At 62.3% G+C, this 19,904-nt stretch overlaps 1 protein-coding gene across 1 annotated transcript in view; it reads right to left on the bottom strand.

Annotated features, from left to right (window-relative positions):
- MYO15A (myosin XVA) overlaps window positions 1-19,904 on the bottom strand; it is a 57,073-nt gene that overhangs the window by 19,400 nt on the left and 17,769 nt on the right. The window contains exons 9-45 of the mRNA XM_089900227.1: window positions 19,831-19,894; window positions 18,861-18,974; window positions 18,168-18,329; window positions 17,225-17,338; window positions 16,582-16,640; window positions 16,357-16,480; window positions 15,328-15,423; window positions 14,834-14,965; window positions 14,221-14,346; window positions 13,472-13,549; window positions 12,274-12,422; window positions 12,124-12,169; window positions 11,864-11,988; window positions 10,732-10,849; window positions 10,234-10,409; window positions 9,656-9,740; window positions 9,213-9,256; window positions 8,974-8,989; window positions 8,774-8,855; window positions 8,566-8,696; window positions 8,050-8,145; window positions 7,390-7,625; window positions 5,828-6,009; window positions 5,531-5,603; window positions 5,146-5,334; window positions 4,758-4,918; window positions 4,556-4,650; window positions 3,936-4,056; window positions 3,669-3,736; window positions 3,517-3,594; window positions 3,179-3,359; window positions 2,955-3,087; window positions 2,524-2,629; window positions 2,312-2,384; window positions 1,151-1,272; window positions 916-975; window positions 1-477 (exon numbers count right to left, since the gene is read on the bottom strand). Coding sequence (XP_089756353.1) covers window positions 1-477; window positions 916-975; window positions 1,151-1,272; window positions 2,312-2,384; window positions 2,524-2,629; window positions 2,955-3,087; window positions 3,179-3,359; window positions 3,517-3,594; window positions 3,669-3,736; window positions 3,936-4,056; window positions 4,556-4,650; window positions 4,758-4,918; window positions 5,146-5,334; window positions 5,531-5,603; window positions 5,828-6,009; window positions 7,390-7,625; window positions 8,050-8,145; window positions 8,566-8,696; window positions 8,774-8,855; window positions 8,974-8,989; window positions 9,213-9,256; window positions 9,656-9,740; window positions 10,234-10,409; window positions 10,732-10,849; window positions 11,864-11,988; window positions 12,124-12,169; window positions 12,274-12,422; window positions 13,472-13,549; window positions 14,221-14,346; window positions 14,834-14,965; window positions 15,328-15,423; window positions 16,357-16,480; window positions 16,582-16,640; window positions 17,225-17,338; window positions 18,168-18,329; window positions 18,861-18,974; window positions 19,831-19,894 — 4,492 coding nt within the window. The remainder of the gene's footprint in view (window positions 478-915; window positions 976-1,150; window positions 1,273-2,311; window positions 2,385-2,523; window positions 2,630-2,954; window positions 3,088-3,178; window positions 3,360-3,516; window positions 3,595-3,668; window positions 3,737-3,935; window positions 4,057-4,555; window positions 4,651-4,757; window positions 4,919-5,145; window positions 5,335-5,530; window positions 5,604-5,827; window positions 6,010-7,389; window positions 7,626-8,049; window positions 8,146-8,565; window positions 8,697-8,773; window positions 8,856-8,973; window positions 8,990-9,212; window positions 9,257-9,655; window positions 9,741-10,233; window positions 10,410-10,731; window positions 10,850-11,863; window positions 11,989-12,123; window positions 12,170-12,273; window positions 12,423-13,471; window positions 13,550-14,220; window positions 14,347-14,833; window positions 14,966-15,327; window positions 15,424-16,356; window positions 16,481-16,581; window positions 16,641-17,224; window positions 17,339-18,167; window positions 18,330-18,860; window positions 18,975-19,830; window positions 19,895-19,904) is intronic.

Raw genomic sequence — 19,904 nt, 5'->3', positions numbered from 1 at the left:
CGTGGCAGGGAAGAGGCGGGAGAAATAGACCTCCCAGCTGTCGCGTGCAATGCTGACCACGGCCCGCTTCACACTCTCCGTCACCAAGGGCCTTTGCGTGTCCAGCTGGTTCTGGGCTAAGGGACACAGGTCGGGTCGGGACTGACCCACGTGGCATGGGGGGAGGCTGACCCTCAGCAAGGAGGTGTCAGTCTGTTGTGTTCCCAGTGTCCATACTGGGAAACTGATGTCCACAGACAGACAGGGACAGCCGAGGCCACAGCCGGTCAGGCAGAGCCCAACCCAGACCTGCGGCCGGGCCGTGGGAGAGGCCAAGAGCAGAGCGGGGAGGGTTGGCGGGGGTGGGGTGTCTAGCTGGCTGCCCCATCGACATCCTTCCCTGCCCCTGGCCCCCACGGTACCAAATAGGGCTTTCATCCGGAGCCTCTCGTCCGCAGAGATGCGCAGGCAGGCCTCGGAGAACGTGTCGTGCAGGATCTGTGGGGTGAGTGTGGCACCGGCGGCCCGTGGGACTCCCCCAACCGGGAGCCCACGCTGGACCGTTTTAGGACGACTGGGAATGTAGCAGGGGTGCCTTTATGCAACAGTGGGGTCATCTGTGTAAATCAGATCCCACTCCCGAGGATGCTCTCCCTTCTCCTCACCTCCACCCTCCCCAAGCCCTAGTTTCCTCATCTGTATGGTGGGGCTTGGGTTGGACCCCAGGCCCCGTGCAGCTCAGACCTGCTGTGAGTCTGGTTAGGTGGGACTGTGGGCTCTTCGACCCTGTCTACAGTGGGGGCCTCGGCAGAACAGCTTCCCCTCCTCACTGTGGTCGAGGACCCCAAATCCAAGGAGGAGGATTTGCAGACGGCTAGGCTACGCACCCCCTGCCCTGCTGAGTACGCAGGGCATTTAGGGAGGAGAGGCCCTCACCTGGCGGAACAGCAGGTCCAGCTGCACAGGGTGGCTGTAGCTGTCCTTGGGGTAGAACACCTGTGGGGGCAGGGTTTCCGTGAGGACCTTCTGGAGGCCCCTCCCCCGCTGCAGCCCCACTCGCTCTGCACCAGCCACGCTCTGACCCTGACCCTGGCTCAGCTCCGCCCTGACCCGGTCTCCCGCCCGCCTCAGGCCCCTCTGCCCCCATCCAGCCCCAGCCGGGCTCCAACACCTCTTTGCGCAGGAAGATCTGCCAGGGGGCATCCTGGTAGCCGTAGAAATCGGGGCTGAGGAGGCGGTGCAGCCGCGTCTGCACGGGGTCCTCGGCCGGCTCCAGAGACCGTGAGGCCAGCACTGCAGGGGTGGGAGCGGGCTGGGGCAGAGAGGCCTCCTGGCCTGTGGCGTACACACACCTGATCACGCGGGCACACGTGCACACTCACACAGCCCAGCCCTCCTCCCCGCACATGGAGACCCGGCGCCCGCAGGCCCAGCCAGGGGCCAGGGGCCTGGGAGCAGGAGAGACAGGCCACTGCCTGGAGGCCAGGCCCCAGCAGGTGTGGGCAGAACAGACAGTTCAGAAGGACAGAGCTCTCAGAGCCAGGAGCTGGGGTGGAAATAAAACCAGTGACTTAGGAAAGTCTGGGGGCTGGTCTGTGAGGGGCGTTCGGTCTGGGCAGTCGGGCAGACCTCTCTGAGGAGGTGACACTTGAGACCTGAATGTTGAGGAGGTGCTGAGCATGCAAAGATCTTCCGGGAAGAGCATTCTAGGCAGAGGGAACGCAAGGACAAAGGCCCTGAGGCAGGAGTGAGCTCGGTGTGTGCCAGAAACAGTGAGGAACAGAGTGTCTGAGGGGGGAGCGGGAGGAGATGGGATTGGGAAGGTGGGCAGGTCATGCTGCGTCACGTGGGCCACAGTGAGGAGTCTGGAGTTTATCCCAGGAGCCACTGGAGCGTTGTTGGCAGGCGTGACGTGAACCGACTGATCTCTGTTAAGAGGGTTGTGGCTGCCGTGAGGCAGGAGATGCAGAGGTTAGGGCTCCAGCTGTGACGCCAGGAGGCCTGGGTTTCTATCCCTGATCTGATACTGTTGAGCTGTGTGATCGTGGGCAAGTCACTTAACCTCTCTGTGCCTGTCTCCCCACCTGTAACATCTAGAGGCACAAATGGTACTGTGTTGAAGGGTCTTAGTGAGGATTTAGTGAAGTCAGAGTGGGCTGGGACTGAAATCAGTGTTAAGTGTTAATGCAATTACACAAACGTCCACGCTGTGGGTCCACACGGGCCCAGGGACACGGACACACGTGCCACCGTCACGCAGACCAAGTCTCACCTGTGTTCACACTTGGACACCTGCCCTCGGGCCCCTCCCTCCCTCCCTCCTGGCCCTCACCTGGAGTGGGCCCCACGGATGGCCTTGGTGTGCTGGTCACTGGCTTCACCAGGGCTACGGCCTCTCTGGGGACCTGTCCCTGCCCCAAAGACAGCGCTCAGGGGGGAGCAGCAAGACCACAGCTTACAGGGGCCAGCTGGTTTCTGAGGCTCCCCCAGAGGCCCCACTTTGTCCTTTGTTCCACCTGGGCCCAGCCAGACCCTGCCCCTCACCTGGGTGCCAGGTGCTGCCGCTGCATGGCTCATCTGCCCCCTCAGGATCATCAGGGCCTCCTCGTGGGGGTCCGGCCGCTTCACGAACACCCTCCCGCCGTCCTTCCTGGTGGGTGGGACACTGAGTCTCCTCTTCCCAGCCACATAACTCTACAATAGGGAATTTTTTCCTCCACCCCCATCACTATAAACGAGAACCCAGAGAGGACCAGAGACGGGTGTGGGGACACACAGCACACCCTAGAGAGCGGTCCTGGCCTCCCTCTGCCCGGGTGGCTCATCTGGAGCACCTGTGTGAACAGACTCACTCCCTAGAAGTTGCTGGGTGGGGGGGCTGCGAACCCAGCAGATGGGCACACGGGTGGTGGCTGCGCAGGCCCGTGGGGAGGCCGCCATCCGGATGGCTGGAGGGCTGGGGAGGCCAGACTGACCTGAAGGCTTCGGGCCGGCCTCCCCGGGGCGGCTGCTGGTGTTGCCTGACGATGTCCTTGATCTGCTGCGTGGGCTGCGGGAAGTGCTCCGAGTTGAGGGTCGAGGACCGGACCAGCTCTAGGCTGGGCGAAGCTGCGGCAGGGGCATGGGGGCACAGGTGAGAGTGCCCTCCCAGCCCCGCCCTGGGAAGTGGGAGGCCCCCCGGCCGGGAGAGGACACTCACTGGATTCTGGAGGTGCCCGGTCCTGAGCTAGAATGGGGACGGCCACGGGCTTGGTGGGGGGCCTCGGGGCCTTGACCAGAGGAGCTGGAGCCACAGGCTTTGGAGCGCAGCGCAAGAGCACAGGCTTGGCCGGGAGTCCGGTGCCTACGAACTTCGGCAGGGCCTCTGGCGCTATGGGTTTCTGTGGAGAGCAGGGTGTGGGGTGGACTTCCCGGGACACATCAGTCTGCTCTCAGGGACCCCACGTCTGCCCAAGAGGGGTTGAGGGGGCTCCTGGCTCAGAGAGGCGCAGCGATGCCCCAGGGCACCACAGCACTCACCTGGGGAACCAGACTCACCTCTGGGGGCGATGGCCTTGGGCTGGGACTCAGGGGCTGCTGCTGGAGCGCCATGGCCTGCAGGGTCATCTCCCGGGCCTGGGGAGAGTAGCGGTGGTGAGTGGGCAGGCCCAGGCTCCGCCCCCCCCGCAGCCTCCAAGCCCGGCACTCACCAGCAGCACTGCCTGCTTGCGGATGAAGGCTTGCTGCAGGGCCAACGTGGAGGCGTCCAGGCCTGGAACTGCGGGGGGGCCGTGTCAGGGGACGTGGATCCAGAGGCTTGGGAGATGGGGGGGATTCCCTACCGTGCCTGCCCCTCCTCCGCCGGCTCAACCTCTCCCCACGGCCGAAGCTGCCTCTGTTCTAGGGCCAAAGCAGCCCTGAGAACCGAGGGGCTCCACCCTGCCCGACCCTGGAACCGACCGGGGGCAGCCACTGACTTAGCTTTGGCCTTGGCTCTGGAGGTCTCCGGGGGCCGCCTTTGCTGCCGCTACTGCCATCTCCACCAGGCTGGCCTCCCCCTTTCATGCGGTAGGCAATGGCTGTTGGCTTCTCCAGGTCCTGGGAGCGGGGGCACGTGGCTCAAGTGACTGCCCCAGTGCCGTACTCCCCAGCTTCCAAGGCAACAGGCACCTGACACCGCCACCGCCTGTGTCCCGGGGGCCTCCCACCGGCCAGCATCTGCTGTGTGCCCGGCCTCTGCCCACACGGCACCCCGGTCAGGCCTCCGGCAACCTTGCGAGCCCCAACCCATCCCTTTCACAGGGGAGCAAACAGGCTCAAAGGGGCTGCGCCCTGCTCAGGGCTTCACGCTATGCCTTGGAGGGGCTCCTGGGAGTTCCCAGAGTGAGCAAGGGTGCCCGGGGGCCCGCTCCCAGAGTGTCGTGGACCCCCAGCTGTGGGTCCTTCCGAGCACCTCTAGCTGTAAGGACACCCTCATCGTTTGCTTGACCCCCAGCAGAGACCCAGAGAGGACACGCCACCCCACGACCCTGGCTGAGAGAGGCTCCTGTGTACACACGCCGTGCCGTGGTCTGCAAATGCCCTGCTGCATCCCTACCGCATCCCCGTAGGACAGCACGGGGTCGAAGAGGCTATCCAGGTAGCAGTCCAGTCCTTTGTGGGCCACAGCGGGCTCCCCAAGGCTGTCCGAGTCTGGCGGGGCTGGGGGACACAAAAGTCAAGTCCTTTTCTCCTGCTGATGACCACTCCCGGCTCCCAGGCTCCCCCCCCACCAGAGACAGCGGCCACTGCTGGTCGACCTTGGTGGGTCGCTGTCCCTCTCTGGGCCTCAATCTCCCCATTTGTACCGTCCTCATTGTGGCTGCAGTACCCATCGGAGTTGGCCACGACGGGCATGTGCCCCAGGGGCTGGGGCCTAGCGGGCGCGTCCTCGTCCGAGTCCCAGCTGTTGCCAAACACCCTGTGGGGATGGAGAACACAGAGCAGCTGACCCCCCAGAGACCCAGAGCCCTACCAGAACCCCCGTTCTCTCCTGTGCCCCGGAACTGGCTGACTCTCTCCCTTTAAAGGCAGGGCCCTTTGGCGAGCCCCACCTCAGTGAGGACCTTGAAGCTTAAGTTCAGAACGCAGTCCCCCACCGCCAGCATCCAGGAGGGGGAGCCTTGTGCTAGGAGAGGCCATCTCTACCTGGGACCTCCCCTGCCAGCCGTGGGCCCCTCTGCACCCACGATGAAGTAGGCTTTCTGTCGCGGGAACTCCCTGAGTAGCTCGAGGTCCGACACCAGGTCCAACACGTAGTCGTGGCCGGCCAGCTCTGCCCACTGGACCCCCTTCTTCCTAGCCACCGTCCAGCCCCGCCAGCCGTCGGTCAGCCCCCTGGAGACAGCACGTGAAGGGCTGGGAGTAAGGGACAGAGCCGAGAGGTACCACTGGGGGAGACCCTGGGATGGGAGCCAGACACCACTCATGGCCGGAGTGGACCCTCCGGGGCTGGGGGCCTGGCCTCTCGTCCCTCCCTTCCTCCTTCCGAGGTGCACAGGGGTGCACTGGGTGGGGCATTCCAGGAGCCCACCTGTGCCTCAGAATGTCTCCAGCCACCTCTTCCCCCGTACTCCAGGAGTGCACCGGGCAGGAGAACTGGTCACCTGGACGGCAGCGGGTGCAGGGCTCAGCCTGGAGCGTCTGAATTTGCATCTCACGGCCCTGGCTCCCCTCCCCGTTTCCAGGTCCAGCCGCCATGTGCCCACACACACTGACCTCTCTCCAGGGCCACATCCCGCAGGCCCCTCCCCAGCGCCTCCTAAGCCCAGGCTACTGGTGCCTGCTGACTCCGGCTGCCCCTCCGTGGGGCAGGGAGAGGGCAGCTCACCGTTGAAGCAGCCCACGTCCAGCGCCATTCCGGCCTTCTCCTGGGTTGCTTTCCACTCGAGCTGGGTCAGAGGGAAGGTGCGGGCAGCGCCAGAGCCCTGCTGTTGAGCCTGGCCCATGGCCTGCATGAGGCGATGTTGACACACAGCCTGGAAGCCATTCCGCCCATAGTCAGACACAAACCTGATGGGTAGGAGTTGGCGCGAGGGTGAGGAGGGACCTGAGGCTGGCCGGCAGTGGGGGAAGGCCCCGAGGCTAGTCAGGGGGCCCAGGCCGGCCCAGAGCTCTGAGAGTGGTCTACAAATGATCTCAGGCAGCCCGGAGTTCCTGGGCCAAGCGGAAAGCGTCCAGGCCAGAGGTCCAAGGACGGCCAAAGCGGTTCCAGGTTGACCCACCTAAGCTTGTTGGAGCAAAATGTCACTGCCAGGGTAGGGGCTGCAGGGGGTGTGGGCAAAGACCTGGCCTCTGGGCACTCCCTCTGTTCCCTCACCAGGCCACCCCAGGCGGTCATCGGCCCTCTCTGAGCCTGCTTCCAAGTTCACAGAGACGGCCGTGAGGGTTCAACCTGACCCAGGACCAACCAGCCTGATCCCTGGCAGTGGCGGGCACTCCTTGTGCCGGGCTCCCTGCCCCCTCCCCACCGCTGGCAGCCTGGCCAGGAGCACCAGAGGAGCAGGCAGACAGCGGCTGCCAGAGGGAAGCTAGAGCCGTGCCCACGGCAAGCCCAGCAGGCAGGTAGTGGCCCTGCCCCCGGCACAGATTCCCAGGGCCGGCCAAGGGAGCTGCCCCTACTGCACACGGCTCCGGGGAGCTCTGCCCGCTCTGTAGTTCACAGTTACCCTGTGAGGTGGGTCCTGTTACCATCCCCAATTTCCAGATAAGGAAAGAGGCTCAGAGACGGGCAGTGACTTGGCCCCGGTCACACAGCAACTAAGTGTCAGAACTACGATGCTGCCCAGGGCCTGCTTGAGCTCCTTCCCTTGCGAATCATTCATATCACCCAGCACAGTGACATCAACATCACCATCATCTTATCAAGACCAGGATGCTGACAACGGCTACACGCACACAGCAGGCTACACGCACACAGCAGGCTACACGCACACAGCAGGCTACACTTACCGTGAGTCTGTCTCCGTTCTAAGCACTTCACATGTGTTTGCACATTTAATCCTCACACAGCCTACTACGTAGGTACTCTTATCAGCCCCGTTTTATAGGAGAGGAAACAGGCTCAGAGAGATTAAGTAACTTGCCCAAGGTCACACAGGTCATATGCGGCTGAGCTGGGATTTGAACACAGACCGTCGGAGTCTACACTCCTAACCATACCGCTACACCCTGCCCCCCAGGATGTGAGAGGTCAGCGCCTCTATTCCAAATTCCCCGCACACTGGGCTGGCTACCTCCGAGTTCCAGAAGCCCTGTATCCCCCCTCACCCGACTCCTGCCCTCTGCAGTGAAGCCCCGGGCCAGCCCCCAAGCCTGAGCTTCCAAGGACCGAGCCTCCCTCCTGGCCCAGCCTGACCTGGCGTCCGCCCCGGGCCCCCCAGCTCCACTCACTTGAGCAGGTACTTGTCGAGGCGCGGGGAAGGCGCAAAGCCGCTGAGGCAGGCGGCCAGCAGGAGCCAGCCCCGCTCAGCGTTGTGGGCACTGGGGTTCCGCCACACCTGGTTGGCCAGCTGCGCTAGGATCTCATCCCGCAGCTCGGGCACCGCCAGCCCTTTCTGCACGATGTAGTTCCCGAAGACGTGGTCCCGGGCTCCGTGCAGCTGGGGGTCGCCCATGAAACGCAGGATCTGGCCACAAACAGACTCTCCTGGGCTTCCCGGAGGGCTGTTCCCGCCAGGTCCCCACCCCCACCCCACATCCCTCTCGTGTCCTTCCCATGTCCCCCTGCCCATATGAAAGTCCCCCATGTTACAGTGTAATAGCCATACCCTGGGGCAGGTGACCCAGCCTTTGGGAAAAATCAAGATTCTCCTGCTCACGAACCTTCTATAGCCCCAGCCCCTCCCCGCACCCCCGGCCTCCAGGAGGCCCCTCACCTCCTGCACATTCCACGCCCCAGAAGGTACTTTCTAACATGCATATCCGACCACATCCCTCCCAGGCTCATGGCTTGGGCTAGTAGAGTGTCCAGGAGGGCAGGGCGAGGGGCCTCGCCGTCTGGCCTCGGGGGCAGGGGCTATGAATTCGAAGGTGGTCTAGGCAGACCCGTACCAGCTTGAAGATGCCCACGGCCTCTGCATGATGCTCCGCCGGCAGCCGTGTGAGGGGCGTCCTCAGGGGCGCTGCCAGCATCCCGAAGGCAGGTTCCTGGGGGCACAGGGCAGGCACGTGGGCACAGAGCTGGGACAGACGGATGCGTCTGGGGCACACCAGCCTGGGAAACACAGGTCCCCAGTGTGCAGATGGGTAACCAGCTTGCAGAGGGGCAGACACCAGCATCTCGGTGACAGAGCCCCCACGAGGCCCCCTCGGAGGGCAGGAAATGAGGAGCAGGGATGATGTGCTATGGATCCACCGCTCATTACATTTCTGAAATGTTTCCAAACAGCCACCTCCCGAGCCCCCGAGGGCCCTCCACTGCTATCCAGGGCCCCTGGAGACCCCGGACTCCTCACGACACAGACCCAGCAACTGAAGGGCTCATACCTGATCCCACAGCGGGTGGCCAGGAGCCAGCCCCAGGCTGAGGACAGTGCCAGTTCTAACTGGGCCTCTGCCAGCCCTTACCTTGAAGTGGCACCGGACAAACTTGGCCATGGGGTAGTTGTTGATATCCAGGGGCAGCGTGACCCGGGGCTCAGCCTGAAGCCGGGGAGTCCGCACGGGAGCCACCCGGGGCATCTGGCCCGTCCTGAGGCCTGTGGACAGAGGAGGCCATGAGGGGCCTGGTCCCCTCGCGCACCCGCTCCCACCACACCGCCTGGCGCCGATGTACCTGACACTGCTCGCAAGAGCCCAGCCAGCTCCCCCGGGACCTCCAGGTGCCCCACAGCCACCACCTGTCGCTTGCTCAGCTCCTGGCGGTGTGGCACAGGGTGAGGAAACAGGCCTGCTGCTCCCCCACCTGCTGGCCTCCCTTCCTGTCCCCTGCGGCCACCCGGACCCCGCACCCACCTCCTGCCCCCGTAGCCGCACCTCCACCACCCAGAGCCTCCGCTCCGCCCTCGGCTGCAGGACAGCAGACGGTCAGGGTGGGCAGCGGCGGGCAGAGGCGACGGCCCCAGGCCCACCTCACAGACGGGGGGCAGAGGCGCGGCCAGAGAAACGGGGTGTGGGAAAAGACAGCGAGAGAGACACAGGCAGAAGGCACAGGGTGACACTTTGGGAAGGAGAGACGCACAGGATCTCTGGGAAGTACCGGAGAGACGTGTGACAGGGCCCCTCCCTGGCGCCCACAGAACCTCCAGTAAAGGCGCAGCTCCTCGGGGCTTTGGGGTTATGTCTGTCTGTCTGGCGATGCGTTATACAACAATAAGCCGAGACTGGCACGGAGGCAAGAGCACCACCAGAGCCGGTGCTGTTCAGGTTGCCAAATTCTAATCAGGCCTGGTTACTGGGGCCCCTGCCGTGAGCCCCGCACTAGCCACACCCTTCCCATGCAGCCTCTCATTCAACTCCCTGCACATCCCCAAGGGGTGGGTGGGGAGATTGCGGCTACAGAGGGCCCAGCGGGGATTCGAACCCAAGCCCGCCCCGGCCAACAGTCTCCTCCTGGGGCCAAGTGCTTCCTCCCCGTTCCTGCTGCCCCCTCCACCCCCGGAGCCCGACGGGGCAGGCCCGGCTCCTGGGAGGAGGGCGAGGGGCAGGCCTGCAGCACCTTGAGGTGACGCTGGTGGCTTGTGCACATGTGCACCAGGGCCCGGAACTTCACCAGACGCCTTCTCATCTGCTGATGCCGCTGCCTGGGGGTGGGGAGGAAAGAAGGGTCGGGGCAGGGGTCATGAGAGACCAAGGGGCAGAGACAGCCACACCCGCCTTGCTTGGGTATCAGTGCCCACACTTCACTCCGGGGCCCTCTGCACAAAGGGAAACAATCTCGGAGAGGGGCAGTGACCTGGCCAAGGTCACACGACAACGTGAGTGGCAGGACCTGGATTAAACCGTCTGGACCATGTACCTCCAATCAGGTTGTAGTCCCAGGGTATGGGACATGCCGGGGAGAGGGGGGCCCTCTTGGCTGCAGGAATTCCCACCCACCAGTCACAAGGACCAGGGGGTGGGAGGGAAGGACATCCAAAAGCAGAGACACAGAGAGTCTGATCACCCTTCCTGCAGAGGCCCTACTCTCAGCTTGCATGCCTCCAGGAACAGGGAGCTCACTACCCAAGTTCAGGCTCGGCCTTCCCAGAACCTAGCCGTTGGACTCCAGGGAGTCCTGCCCTCTCTGGGCCACACCTGGCCAGGTAGCCACGGGCCCGGCTCTGCAGCAAGATGATCTTGCGGCGCAGGGAGCGGAAACGCCGCTGAATGAAGAAGCCGCGGAGGCAGCGCTGCAGCGTGACGGCTGCCCGGTTCAGGACGTGCTCCCGCATGCCCTCCAGCAGCTGGTGCAGGTGCTCCTTCAGGAACAGCTGAGGGCAGGAGGCAAGGACTGAGGCAGGGGAAGGCCATGTGACTGCCTGGAGGCCCCTCCCTCTCCAGAAGTCCATGGAGGCAGACAGACAAGGCAGCCCTGGAGTAGGGTGGAGGATGTGCTGGGTCTGGAGAGGCGGGGGAAGGCGGGATGGTGAATTAGGCAGTGGGAACAGCCGGGAAAAGTCCGGAGGTAGGATAAGCATCCATTTACCAGCTCGACTGGATGGCCTCTGGGACAGTAGCCTGCAGCCTGAGTGTTTCTGAGCCCACAGGCTCCAGCCGTGGGGCACCCAGGGGCTGAGTGCCGGTAGGACTTACCTTGCTGACGCCGACGCGGTACATGTTTGGCGTGACCGTGCACAGGCGGCTCAGCATGGACACACACATGTCCCCACTGGCTGGCAGGTTGTGCTGGAGGGACACTAGACAGCGGTACCTGCAGGGCCCAAACCCAGCGTGGGTCTATGGGACCCACCCGGTCGGCCCCCGTCTCCCGGAAGCCCGAGTCCCAGCAGTGCCTCTACTCATAGTGTCCTCTAACCAGAAAAAGGCTTTCTGTTCTCAAGACTCTGCTGAGGTGGCACAGTGGTTAAGAATCCACCTGCCAATACAGGGGATATGGGTTCGATCCCTGGTCCGGGAAGATCCCACATGCCGCGGAGCAACTAAGTCCACGCGCCACAACTACTGAAGCCCGCGCGCCTAAAGCCCGTGCTCCACACCACAATGACAAGTCCGTGCTCTGCAACGAAGGGTAGCCCCGCTCGCCGTAACTAGAGAAAGCCCGCACGCAGCAATGAAGACCCAACACAGCCAAAAATAAATAAACAAGTAAATAAAATTAAATAGAATAAAAGAGGCCTTAAAAGTAAGCTCAGGGCTTCCCTGGTGGCGCAGTGGTTGAGAGTCCGCCTGCCGATGCAGGGGACACGGGTTCGTGCCCCGGTCTGGGAAGATCCCACATGCCGCGGAGCAGCTGGGCCCGTGAACCATGGCCGTTGAGCCTGCGCATCCGGAGCCTGTGCTCCGCAGCGGGAAAGGCCACAACAGTGAGAGGCCCGCGTACCGCAAAAAAAAAAAAAAAAAAAAAAAAAAAAAAGTAAACTCAAAAATTATGAAAATTAAAAAAAAAAAAATACTGAGCAACCCGAAAACTGTAATAAATTGTTTCAGTAGAATAAGGTGATTTACCGCCATCTGCTGGAAACTTGTTAAAATAACTATTAAAATTACTGCTCTTTAGAATCCACACACACAGAATAAAACTATGAAAAAATACAAAACAGTAAATACATGTTCCATATAACAGCTGGCACGTGCTGGTCTCGTGTACCGCACAGTCTGAGCAACACTGCGTGGCAAGCCCTATTCATCCTGGGTTGCGTAATCCTAGGGCCACGGTGGGCTGGGAAGGGGTCTCTGGAGCTCAGAACCACCCTGACCGAGGTACCTGTCGATGAATGCCTGGAAGGGCAGCCGCACCGGAAAGCCCTCCTTGCGGATCCGCACAGTCTCCAGCACCCCCGAATACCGTAGCTGGGCCATCACCACATCTGGCTCAAAGAGGCCTGGCTCCTGGGGGAAGGCTCAGATAGGGAGCCTGCACATCGGCCCAACAGATGGAGGGCCAGAGAGGCAAAGCCACTCACCCAAGGTCACACAGCATGGGGAGAGGAGTTGGCTCCCCCAGGGACCTCAACCATCACATACCTTCTTGTGGTTGGGCTTCAGGCACCTGACGAACAAGGGGTTACACCTGGGCAGGGGCGGGAGGAGGGCAGTGTGAGGCCCCAGAGAAGGGGGGTGCTTACCCCTGAGGGTCACAGGTGAGGCTGGGTGCCGCGCCCCTGCCACGCCCACCTCTCCATCTTTTCCACCAGATCCAGGAGCGACTGCTGGAACTTAGCGGCCACCGTGTGCGCCTTGTAGAGTCGGGTGACGGAGCTGCTCTTTCCCAGGCGCTGAGGGGCAGCCTGTGGGGCATGGCTGGAGAAGAGGTGTGCCACCACCTGGGCCAGTCAGCAGTCAAGGCGCGGGAGACAGGAGACAGGGATGGGGAGGGACCCAGAGGCAGAAACGAGAGAAAGAGAGAGAGAGAGAGAGAGAGAGAGAGAGAGAGAGAGGGAGGGAGGGAGGGAGGGAGGGAGGGAGGGAGGGGGGAGGGAGGGAGGGAGAGAGAGAGAGAGAGAGGAGGGAGGGAGGGAGGGAGGGGGGAGGGAGGGGGGAGGGAGGAGGGAGGGGGGAGGGAGGGAGGGAGGGAGGGAGGGAGGGGAGGGAGGGAGGGAGGAGGGAGGGGGAGGGAGGAGGGAGGGGAGGGAGGGAGGGAGGGGAGGGAGGGGGGAGGGAGGGGGGAGGGAGGGAGGGAGGGGGGAGGGAGGGAGGGAGGGGGAGGGAGGGAGGGAGGGAGGGAGAGAGAGAGAGACAGAGGAGGGAGGGAGGGAGGGAGGGGGGAGGGAGGGAGAGGGGAGGAGGGAGGGAGGGGGGAGGGAGGGAGGGAGGGGGAGGGAGGGAGGGAGGAGGGAGGGGAGGGAGGGAGGGAGGGGAGGGAGGGGGAGGGAGGGAGGGAGGGGGGAGGGAGGGAGGGAGGGGGAGGGAGGGAGGGGGGAGGGAGAGAGAGAGAAAGAGAGAGAGAGAGAGACAGGGAAAGAACAAAAGGCATCAGTCTCTGCACCAGAGGGGTCGGAAAAGTGACCCGCTGGCCCCCTGTCCTCTCGGTGAGGCCATGTCCTCCCAGCTGGCATACCTCTCAAGCGAGGGTGCTCAGCACCTTCCAAGGGGCCCGCCCGTGGCTGGGGAACACACGGGCACTGACTCCGTGCCTGGCCCCGAGGTGGCCTGTTACAGACCTGGTCGTGAACTCTGGCAATGTCCTCAGGGGGAGGGTGCCCGTTCGACAGAGGGGGAAGTGGAGGCCGAGAAGGTGTGGGGATGGAAGAACCGCTCAGGGAGGGATGGGGTGGGGTGAGCCAGAGGCAGGACCGGGCTGGGAGAGGGGCCTAACGGTGAGCTGCGTGCTCAGGCTACGGGGGGCTGGGGTGGCGAGGTGAGGCCCGCTCACCCGTGTCCGGCTCCGCACAAACAGGTCCAGCACATCCTGGCGCACCTGGTCATGGTTCTTGTCCAGGAACTTGTGCACCTGGAAAGGGGGAGGGGCGGAGCAGCTCGGGCTGGACCCCACTCCCACCCCACGCGGCCCCGGGGTGCGTCAGCCTGCCTTCTCCCCTCCTCCCCCCTCCTCCTGACGGTGGGTCAGGGGCTCACAGCCCCGGGTGACCCTGGCCCTGCCCCTCCAGGCCTCGGCCTCCCTGTCTATCCTAGGAGGGACAGGCCCCTCCCCCTGCTCTGGTCCCCTCCCCTCCCGCCCCACTAGCCTCTCCACCCCCAGGGCAGGGGCAGTAGCCACAGCTTCACATGACCAGTCCACATCTTGGCCCCATCCTCAGTGAGGACACTGTCCTGTGCCCATTCTACGGATGAGGAAAACGAGGCCCAGTGGGGACAGAGGCTCAAAATCCTGGCCTGAGACGGCTCCAGGGCAGGAATGAGCCAAGGTGACAGTGGTGACAGTGACCGCTGATGGGGGCTCCTTCTCATTACACCCGCCCTGGCCCTGGACTTCTCTCACTCGCCCCGTGAGACGGGCACTATTATCATCCCCACTTTCCAGATAAGGAAACTGAGGCTCAGAGAGGTAAAGTGACTTGGCCAAGGTCACACAGCTGAGGATCATCAGGGCCAAAACTGGAACAGGTGCCAGTGTCTCCAGCGGTGGGGAAGGGCACTGGAGGCCATGGTTCTGGGTCTCACCTGGTAGGTGACTTTGCCCGCGTAGTGCTTGATGGTGAACTCGGGCAGTGGCATCTTGGGTTTGGAGTAGAGTGGGTTGGCGCCGTGGTGGTAATGGCACTTCTGCAGAAACGTGTGGTCTGTGGCCTGGGGGTAGGCGGCGGTCAGCGGGTGGACAGGGGCCCGGCATCCCATTCCTCGCCTAATGACAAATTCTCCAGCCCTGACTGGTCCCCAGCGAGCACCGGGGAGGGGGAACAAGTCCCCGCTGCTCCTGGCTGCCCACTGCTCGGGCTGGGGTGGACTAAGTGGATCCTGAAGACGGGTGTGCTCCCAGCTGCCCCCCATCCAGCTCAGCTGTCTCTGCACGCTCTAGTCCCACTGCCCAGAGCACCCATCCCACCCTTGTGTTTTCCAATCGGAATCTGAGGCCCAAGCACAAGGTCACCTCCTCCAGGAAGCCTTCTATGACTTCCCAGGCTGGTGCAGCCCCTCGTCCCGAGCCCCCATCCAGCCTCAGTCACCCCAGGTTTGAATGGCAGGTTGGGAGTCCTGAGCTTCCGACCCCACGCCAGAGCAGAGAGGAATGCAGGCCACGAGGCTCAGAGACGTCCAGCGTCCTGAGCAAGCTCACCTGGGGGAAGCAGCACTGGTCGTCGAGGATACGCAGGATGCCGTAGGGCTTCAGCGAGATGAGGCTGATGCAGGGCTGATTGTCGGCGAAGGTGATCTCCTGCCAGTCCATCTGCTCGCGGATGTACTCCTCCTGCAGGCGGCGGGCCTCTGCCTCCGAGCCCCGGGCCCCTCCCAGCCCATCCCCCAGGCGGACGCCATCCGGGGGCCTGGCCAGGGCACCCCTGCGTGCACGCCTCCCAGTCCAGGGAGCTCACTCCCCAGCGGGGCCACACGAACCACCTCCTCCGGGCCCTGCTCCTCCCCCGGCCTGGAACAGCCCTGCCAAGGGTGAGGAGGACCCCCCAAGGGGCTCTTCTCTGCACTCAGCACCCCTGCACCTGCCCTTCCATAACACAGGCTTTCGCGTGTGCTGGTTCCCAGCACAACCCATCTGCCTCCAAGGAGGCCCAGCGGCCAGCGGGGACGGGACAGAGAGTGACGGAGGACTCTCACCTGCTCCTCCTGGAAGACAATCTTGTTGAAGAGGTACTGGAGGCTCTCGTTTGCATAGTTGATGCACAGCTGCTCGAAGCTGTTGAAGCTCAGGTCCTGCCGGGCGTGTGGTGAGGCTGGGCCCGGCCCCTCCGTGGCCAGCAGCCCATCCGTCCAACCCAGGGCCTGCCCCCCCCCGCCCCCCCCCCCCCCCCCCCCGTGCAGACTCATCCCTGCCTTCCGCAGTTTCAGCAAACTGGAGCCCCGCCCACAGACCCCCTGCCCAGAACCCTCGGTGGCTCCGATTGCGCACAGGTGAGAACCTGACGGTCCCATGCAAGGTGGCACACACAGTGTCTGAAGCCCCAGGCTCTGGAACCTTCTGCCTACGTTCCAATCCTGGCTCTGCCACTTTCTAAGCCCCCATGCCTGAGTTTCCCCACCTGTAAAATGGGGATAACGACAGTGCCCACCTCACAGGGTGGTTGTGAGGATTAAGTGAACTAATATGCAAAGCGCTTAGAACGTCAGCTGGCACACAGCAGGTGCCACGGGAGCCTCAGTTGCCACTTCTGTTATTCTGATTTTGCCTGTCTCTCTCCATGCCCCCCACCCTAACCACCCAGATGACTTCCACCTCCCCAGACACCACGGCCCACACCTCTGAGCCTCCGCATAGGCTGTTCCCTCCACCTCAAATGCCTTGGCTGGTTTGTAAGGAATTAGCTCAGGACGTCTCCTCCGCCTCCAGGAAACCTTACCTGATGCCTGCCCAGCTAGGGTTCTGCTCCAGGCTCCCCCAGTGCCAGGCTGCCTCTGTTACAGCTCTGACCACATGTGTTCGTCAGTGTTCATCCTCATCCCACCCAGTCCCTCCTGGAAGCGCCCCGAGGTCGGGGCCCAGGTCTGGTTCTTTCTGGGGTCCCTGGTGCTGCCCACAGGGCCTGCCGCCCGGAGGCCCCAGGGAGCGCTTGTGGGCGAGCAGAGGGAGATAATCATAGGGGAGGGCCCTGAACAGGTGACGGTGCAAGAGCGCCCCCGGGGCCCCACCTCGAAGCCATAGATGTCCAGGATGGCGATGGACAGCGCGTCCTGCTGCGGGGATACCAGCGCGTTGACCCTGGCGATGAGCCAGCCAAAAAGCAGCGCGTACAGGACCTTGGCGATGGCATCCCTGGAGCAGAGATGGTGTTTGGCGGGGGGTGGGGGGGGTGGGGGGGCAGGCACAGTGAGGGGGCGGGGCACCTGGGGCTCAGGCGGGAGGTGTGGCCTCACCTGGCATCCACGGCACTCTCCACGGTCAGGGGGGTGAAGATCTTCTCTCGCATTGTCTCCTGCGGGGGATGCAGCCCCTGAGTGACAGCGGGTTGGCCACCACCTCCGGAAAGTCCCCAGAGGACTGGGGGTGGGGGGCGTGGGGAGGGGAGCCGGGGACATGGTGTGACTTGTCTCAGGCACGAAGTCAGCCAGGGGCAAGACACCCTCGTCCCCCCTTCTGCCTGGCTTGCTGGTGGGACGAGGGCTGCCAGTCTGAGCGGGAGACAGAGGCAGAAGCAGACACAATGGTGACATCAGCCTGGGGAGGGGGGAGGGCAGGGGTGTGGGAGATACTGGCCCAGCCAGGGGTCAGGGATGGCTCCCTGGAGCAGAGGGTACCTGTGTTGGGGCTTGAGAATCAGTAGGCGTGAAAAAGGGAACAGCATTCCAGGCAGAGGGAACAACCTATGCAAAGGCCCGGAGACTGGTGCCAAATGCCTTTGGGATCTGAGGTTACCCACCTCTGGGCCAGACCCAGAAGATGGACAGGTTGGGGAGGTGGGGGAGAGGGGCAGGGGGCCCACACAGGACGGGGCACAAAGCAGCTCCGTCCAGGGCTGTCAGGAGGCTTCGATAGCATACCCCGCACCCAGGGACTCACGGTCACTTTGAAGGTGATGGCCTTCTGCAGGCCCTCGGGGGAGACCTGCAGCAGCTCGGCCACGGCCTGGATCTCCCGGGCACTCACCACCGAGGCAACCTCCTGCGCGTCTGTCTGCAAAACACCCACAGGAGTGCATTTTGAGCTAAATAAGCTTTTTATATGAGTTCCTATAAAGAAGAGAAACAAGTGAGAACAGCCAGGAAAATTCTAAAACAGAAGAGGAGTACAGGGGTCCCAGGAGATGGTAAAGCATAAAGTTAGAATAATTAAAACACTGTGGGGACAGACACATAGTTCGTAAACAGGTCAACGAAGCACAGTAAAAAAGTCAGGAGTTAGACACAAACGTACACAGGAATTTTCAGTATGGGATAAATACATATTTCTCAAGTTGGGAGACTGAGTCACTATCTAAACAAAAAACAAGATCCCTACCTTGTACCTTACTAGAATAAATTCCTGATGAACCAGAGATTTAAATGTTAAAAAAATAGTCACAGAAACCATAAAAGGTCTTCAAACAATTATAGGCATAGGCTTTTATAATTTTAGAGAGATAGATCTCTAAAATGATAAAAAGTCTAAAATTTCTATAAGACTTGATAAATGAAATACCTGAAAATAATTTTTTTAATCTGCATAGCAAAAAACCCCACCAAAAACCGAAACAGCAAAAAACCTGTAAACAATCAAAATATAAATGATAAACCAGAAAATATATTTGCAATTCACCCTAGAGACAAAGGGCTGATTCCCTTAACGTATATAAAGAGCTCTCATACGTCAATTAGAAAAAGATGAACAACCCCCAAAGCGGAGAAAAAGACCAAATGATCTGTGCTTCTGACTGTGAGCCGGCGGTATTTCAGCCAGTTCTTCAGCCTCCAGAGGACGCCCATGTCCCAAGGGAGCGGGCCGTGCGGCCGTGGTGTCCCCTCACCTCATACTTCTCAAAGTAGACGTTGCCCAGGTGCAGGATGGAGGCCAGAATGCGAAAGATGCTGTCCTGGTCCTCGGCGCTGAAGCCCAGCACCTCCATGGCGGCCAGCAGCCGGCGGAAGTCGTCCGCGTCGCTCTTCCCTGAGATCTCACAGTTCCCACCCTGGGCGAGGGCAGGGCAGGGGTCGGGGACCCTGGGTGGGGGCCAGGAGCCCTCAAGGACCCTGCTCTGCCCCGGCCTGCAGTGTGGCCGGATATCCCAGTTCTCTTTCTACTCCCGAGGGCCGGAGGCTCCGAGCGGGCACCGCACACCAGGCCCTGTGCTGAGGGCTTCGTGTACATTTCCCTCTTCTAATCCTCACACACCCCTGCAAAGCGGGACTGTGCTGTCCCCGTTTTACAGATGACGAAAGTGAGGCTCTGGAAGGAAGTGTAGTCGCTCCAGGCCACTTAGTTCTATTCTAGGCTCCAGAAAAACAAAGAATCAGGTCGGCCTGCCCTACCCTGGCCTTGGACCCCAAAGACACCTGTCCCCCTTGCCACGATGAGACATCGCCAAGTCCAAACTCACCCTCCCAAACCTCCATCACCTTCGCTGGCCATCAGGATGCCACGACTTGGCTCTCTCGGCCCACACGGAGTGATGGGGGGAGGGGACCAGGCCAAGGGCCCTCAGATGCCTGCTGGCTCTCACCTGGTTCAGGTAGTAGTAGGTCTCGGCCTCCTGCAGGCTGAAGGCCTGCCGGAGCTGGGCGGGCAGCCCAGCCAGCAGCTCATAGAAGATGTGGTAGTTCCTCTCGTTTTTGGCCTGTGGAGTGGGTTGGAGGCTGCAGAGAGGGGAGCCGCCGACCTAGGTGACCCCCGGACACACGTACAAGCCCAGCTATGCCCACAGATACAAGTACACACACGGGCCTCAGGTGAGACCGGTGCCCCTGTGACGAGTGAGCCCCAGCCTGGCACTGGCGGGGGGTTGGGGGGGACCCTGGTGTGGTGGTGGGGCGGGGCTTTGGGCAGGATTTAACTCTGCTTGGAGAAATGAAAGAAAGGTGGCCCTTTTCACATGTGTACCAGCTACACAAGTCTCTGCACACGTGTGTCCACGGACCAGACGTGTACTCGCAGGGCCAGCCAGGGTGGTGGGCACAGACTGTGGCCAGGCCTCAAGCCAGGCCCTTGGGACACAAAGGGGAACACGGCAGACAGAAGCCCCTGGCCTCATGGGAGCCCACCTGCCGGCCAGGGGAGACAGACCCTCAGCAGAGCACCGTGAGTGGCGAGAAGCGCTCTGCAGAGAAACAACGCAGCCAAGGGGGTGGGCAGTGGTGGGGGGTCGGGGGGGGCTGCATTTCTTCACCGAGGCCGCCTCCTTGGGGCGTGACCTTCAGCAAAGACTTGGAGGAGGTGAGGGGTTCGGCCATGCAGCTGTCTGCGGGAAGAGTGCTCCAGGTAGAAGGAACAGGCGCTGCGAAGGCCTTGTGGCGGGATGGGGCCAGGTGTGCCTCAGGGCCAAGGACAGGGTGCGGGGTAGGGGAGGAGACGCGGCCACAGGCGCGCGCGCACACACACACACACACACACAGCCCGAGCCTCGTTCATCAGCTCAGCCAGGTGCCAGGCTCAGAGGGTCTGCACGCCCCACACCCGACCCCATCCTGACACACCTGAAACACGATCCTGGATTTCTCGAGCAGGTACTGCGAGGTTATGGCACCAGAAATCACGCTCCTGGAGAGGG

This window comes from Delphinapterus leucas, chromosome 19 (assembly GCF_059928025.1).
Source record: "Delphinapterus leucas isolate spDelLeu-1000000601 "Yukka" chromosome 19, BTC_Dleu_Yukka2, whole genome shotgun sequence".
In the NCBI taxonomy this organism is placed as follows: domain Eukaryota; kingdom Metazoa; phylum Chordata; class Mammalia; order Artiodactyla; family Monodontidae; genus Delphinapterus; species Delphinapterus leucas.
The sequence above is the reverse complement of the archived record's forward strand: the minus strand, read 5'-3'. Positions and strand labels throughout refer to the sequence as shown.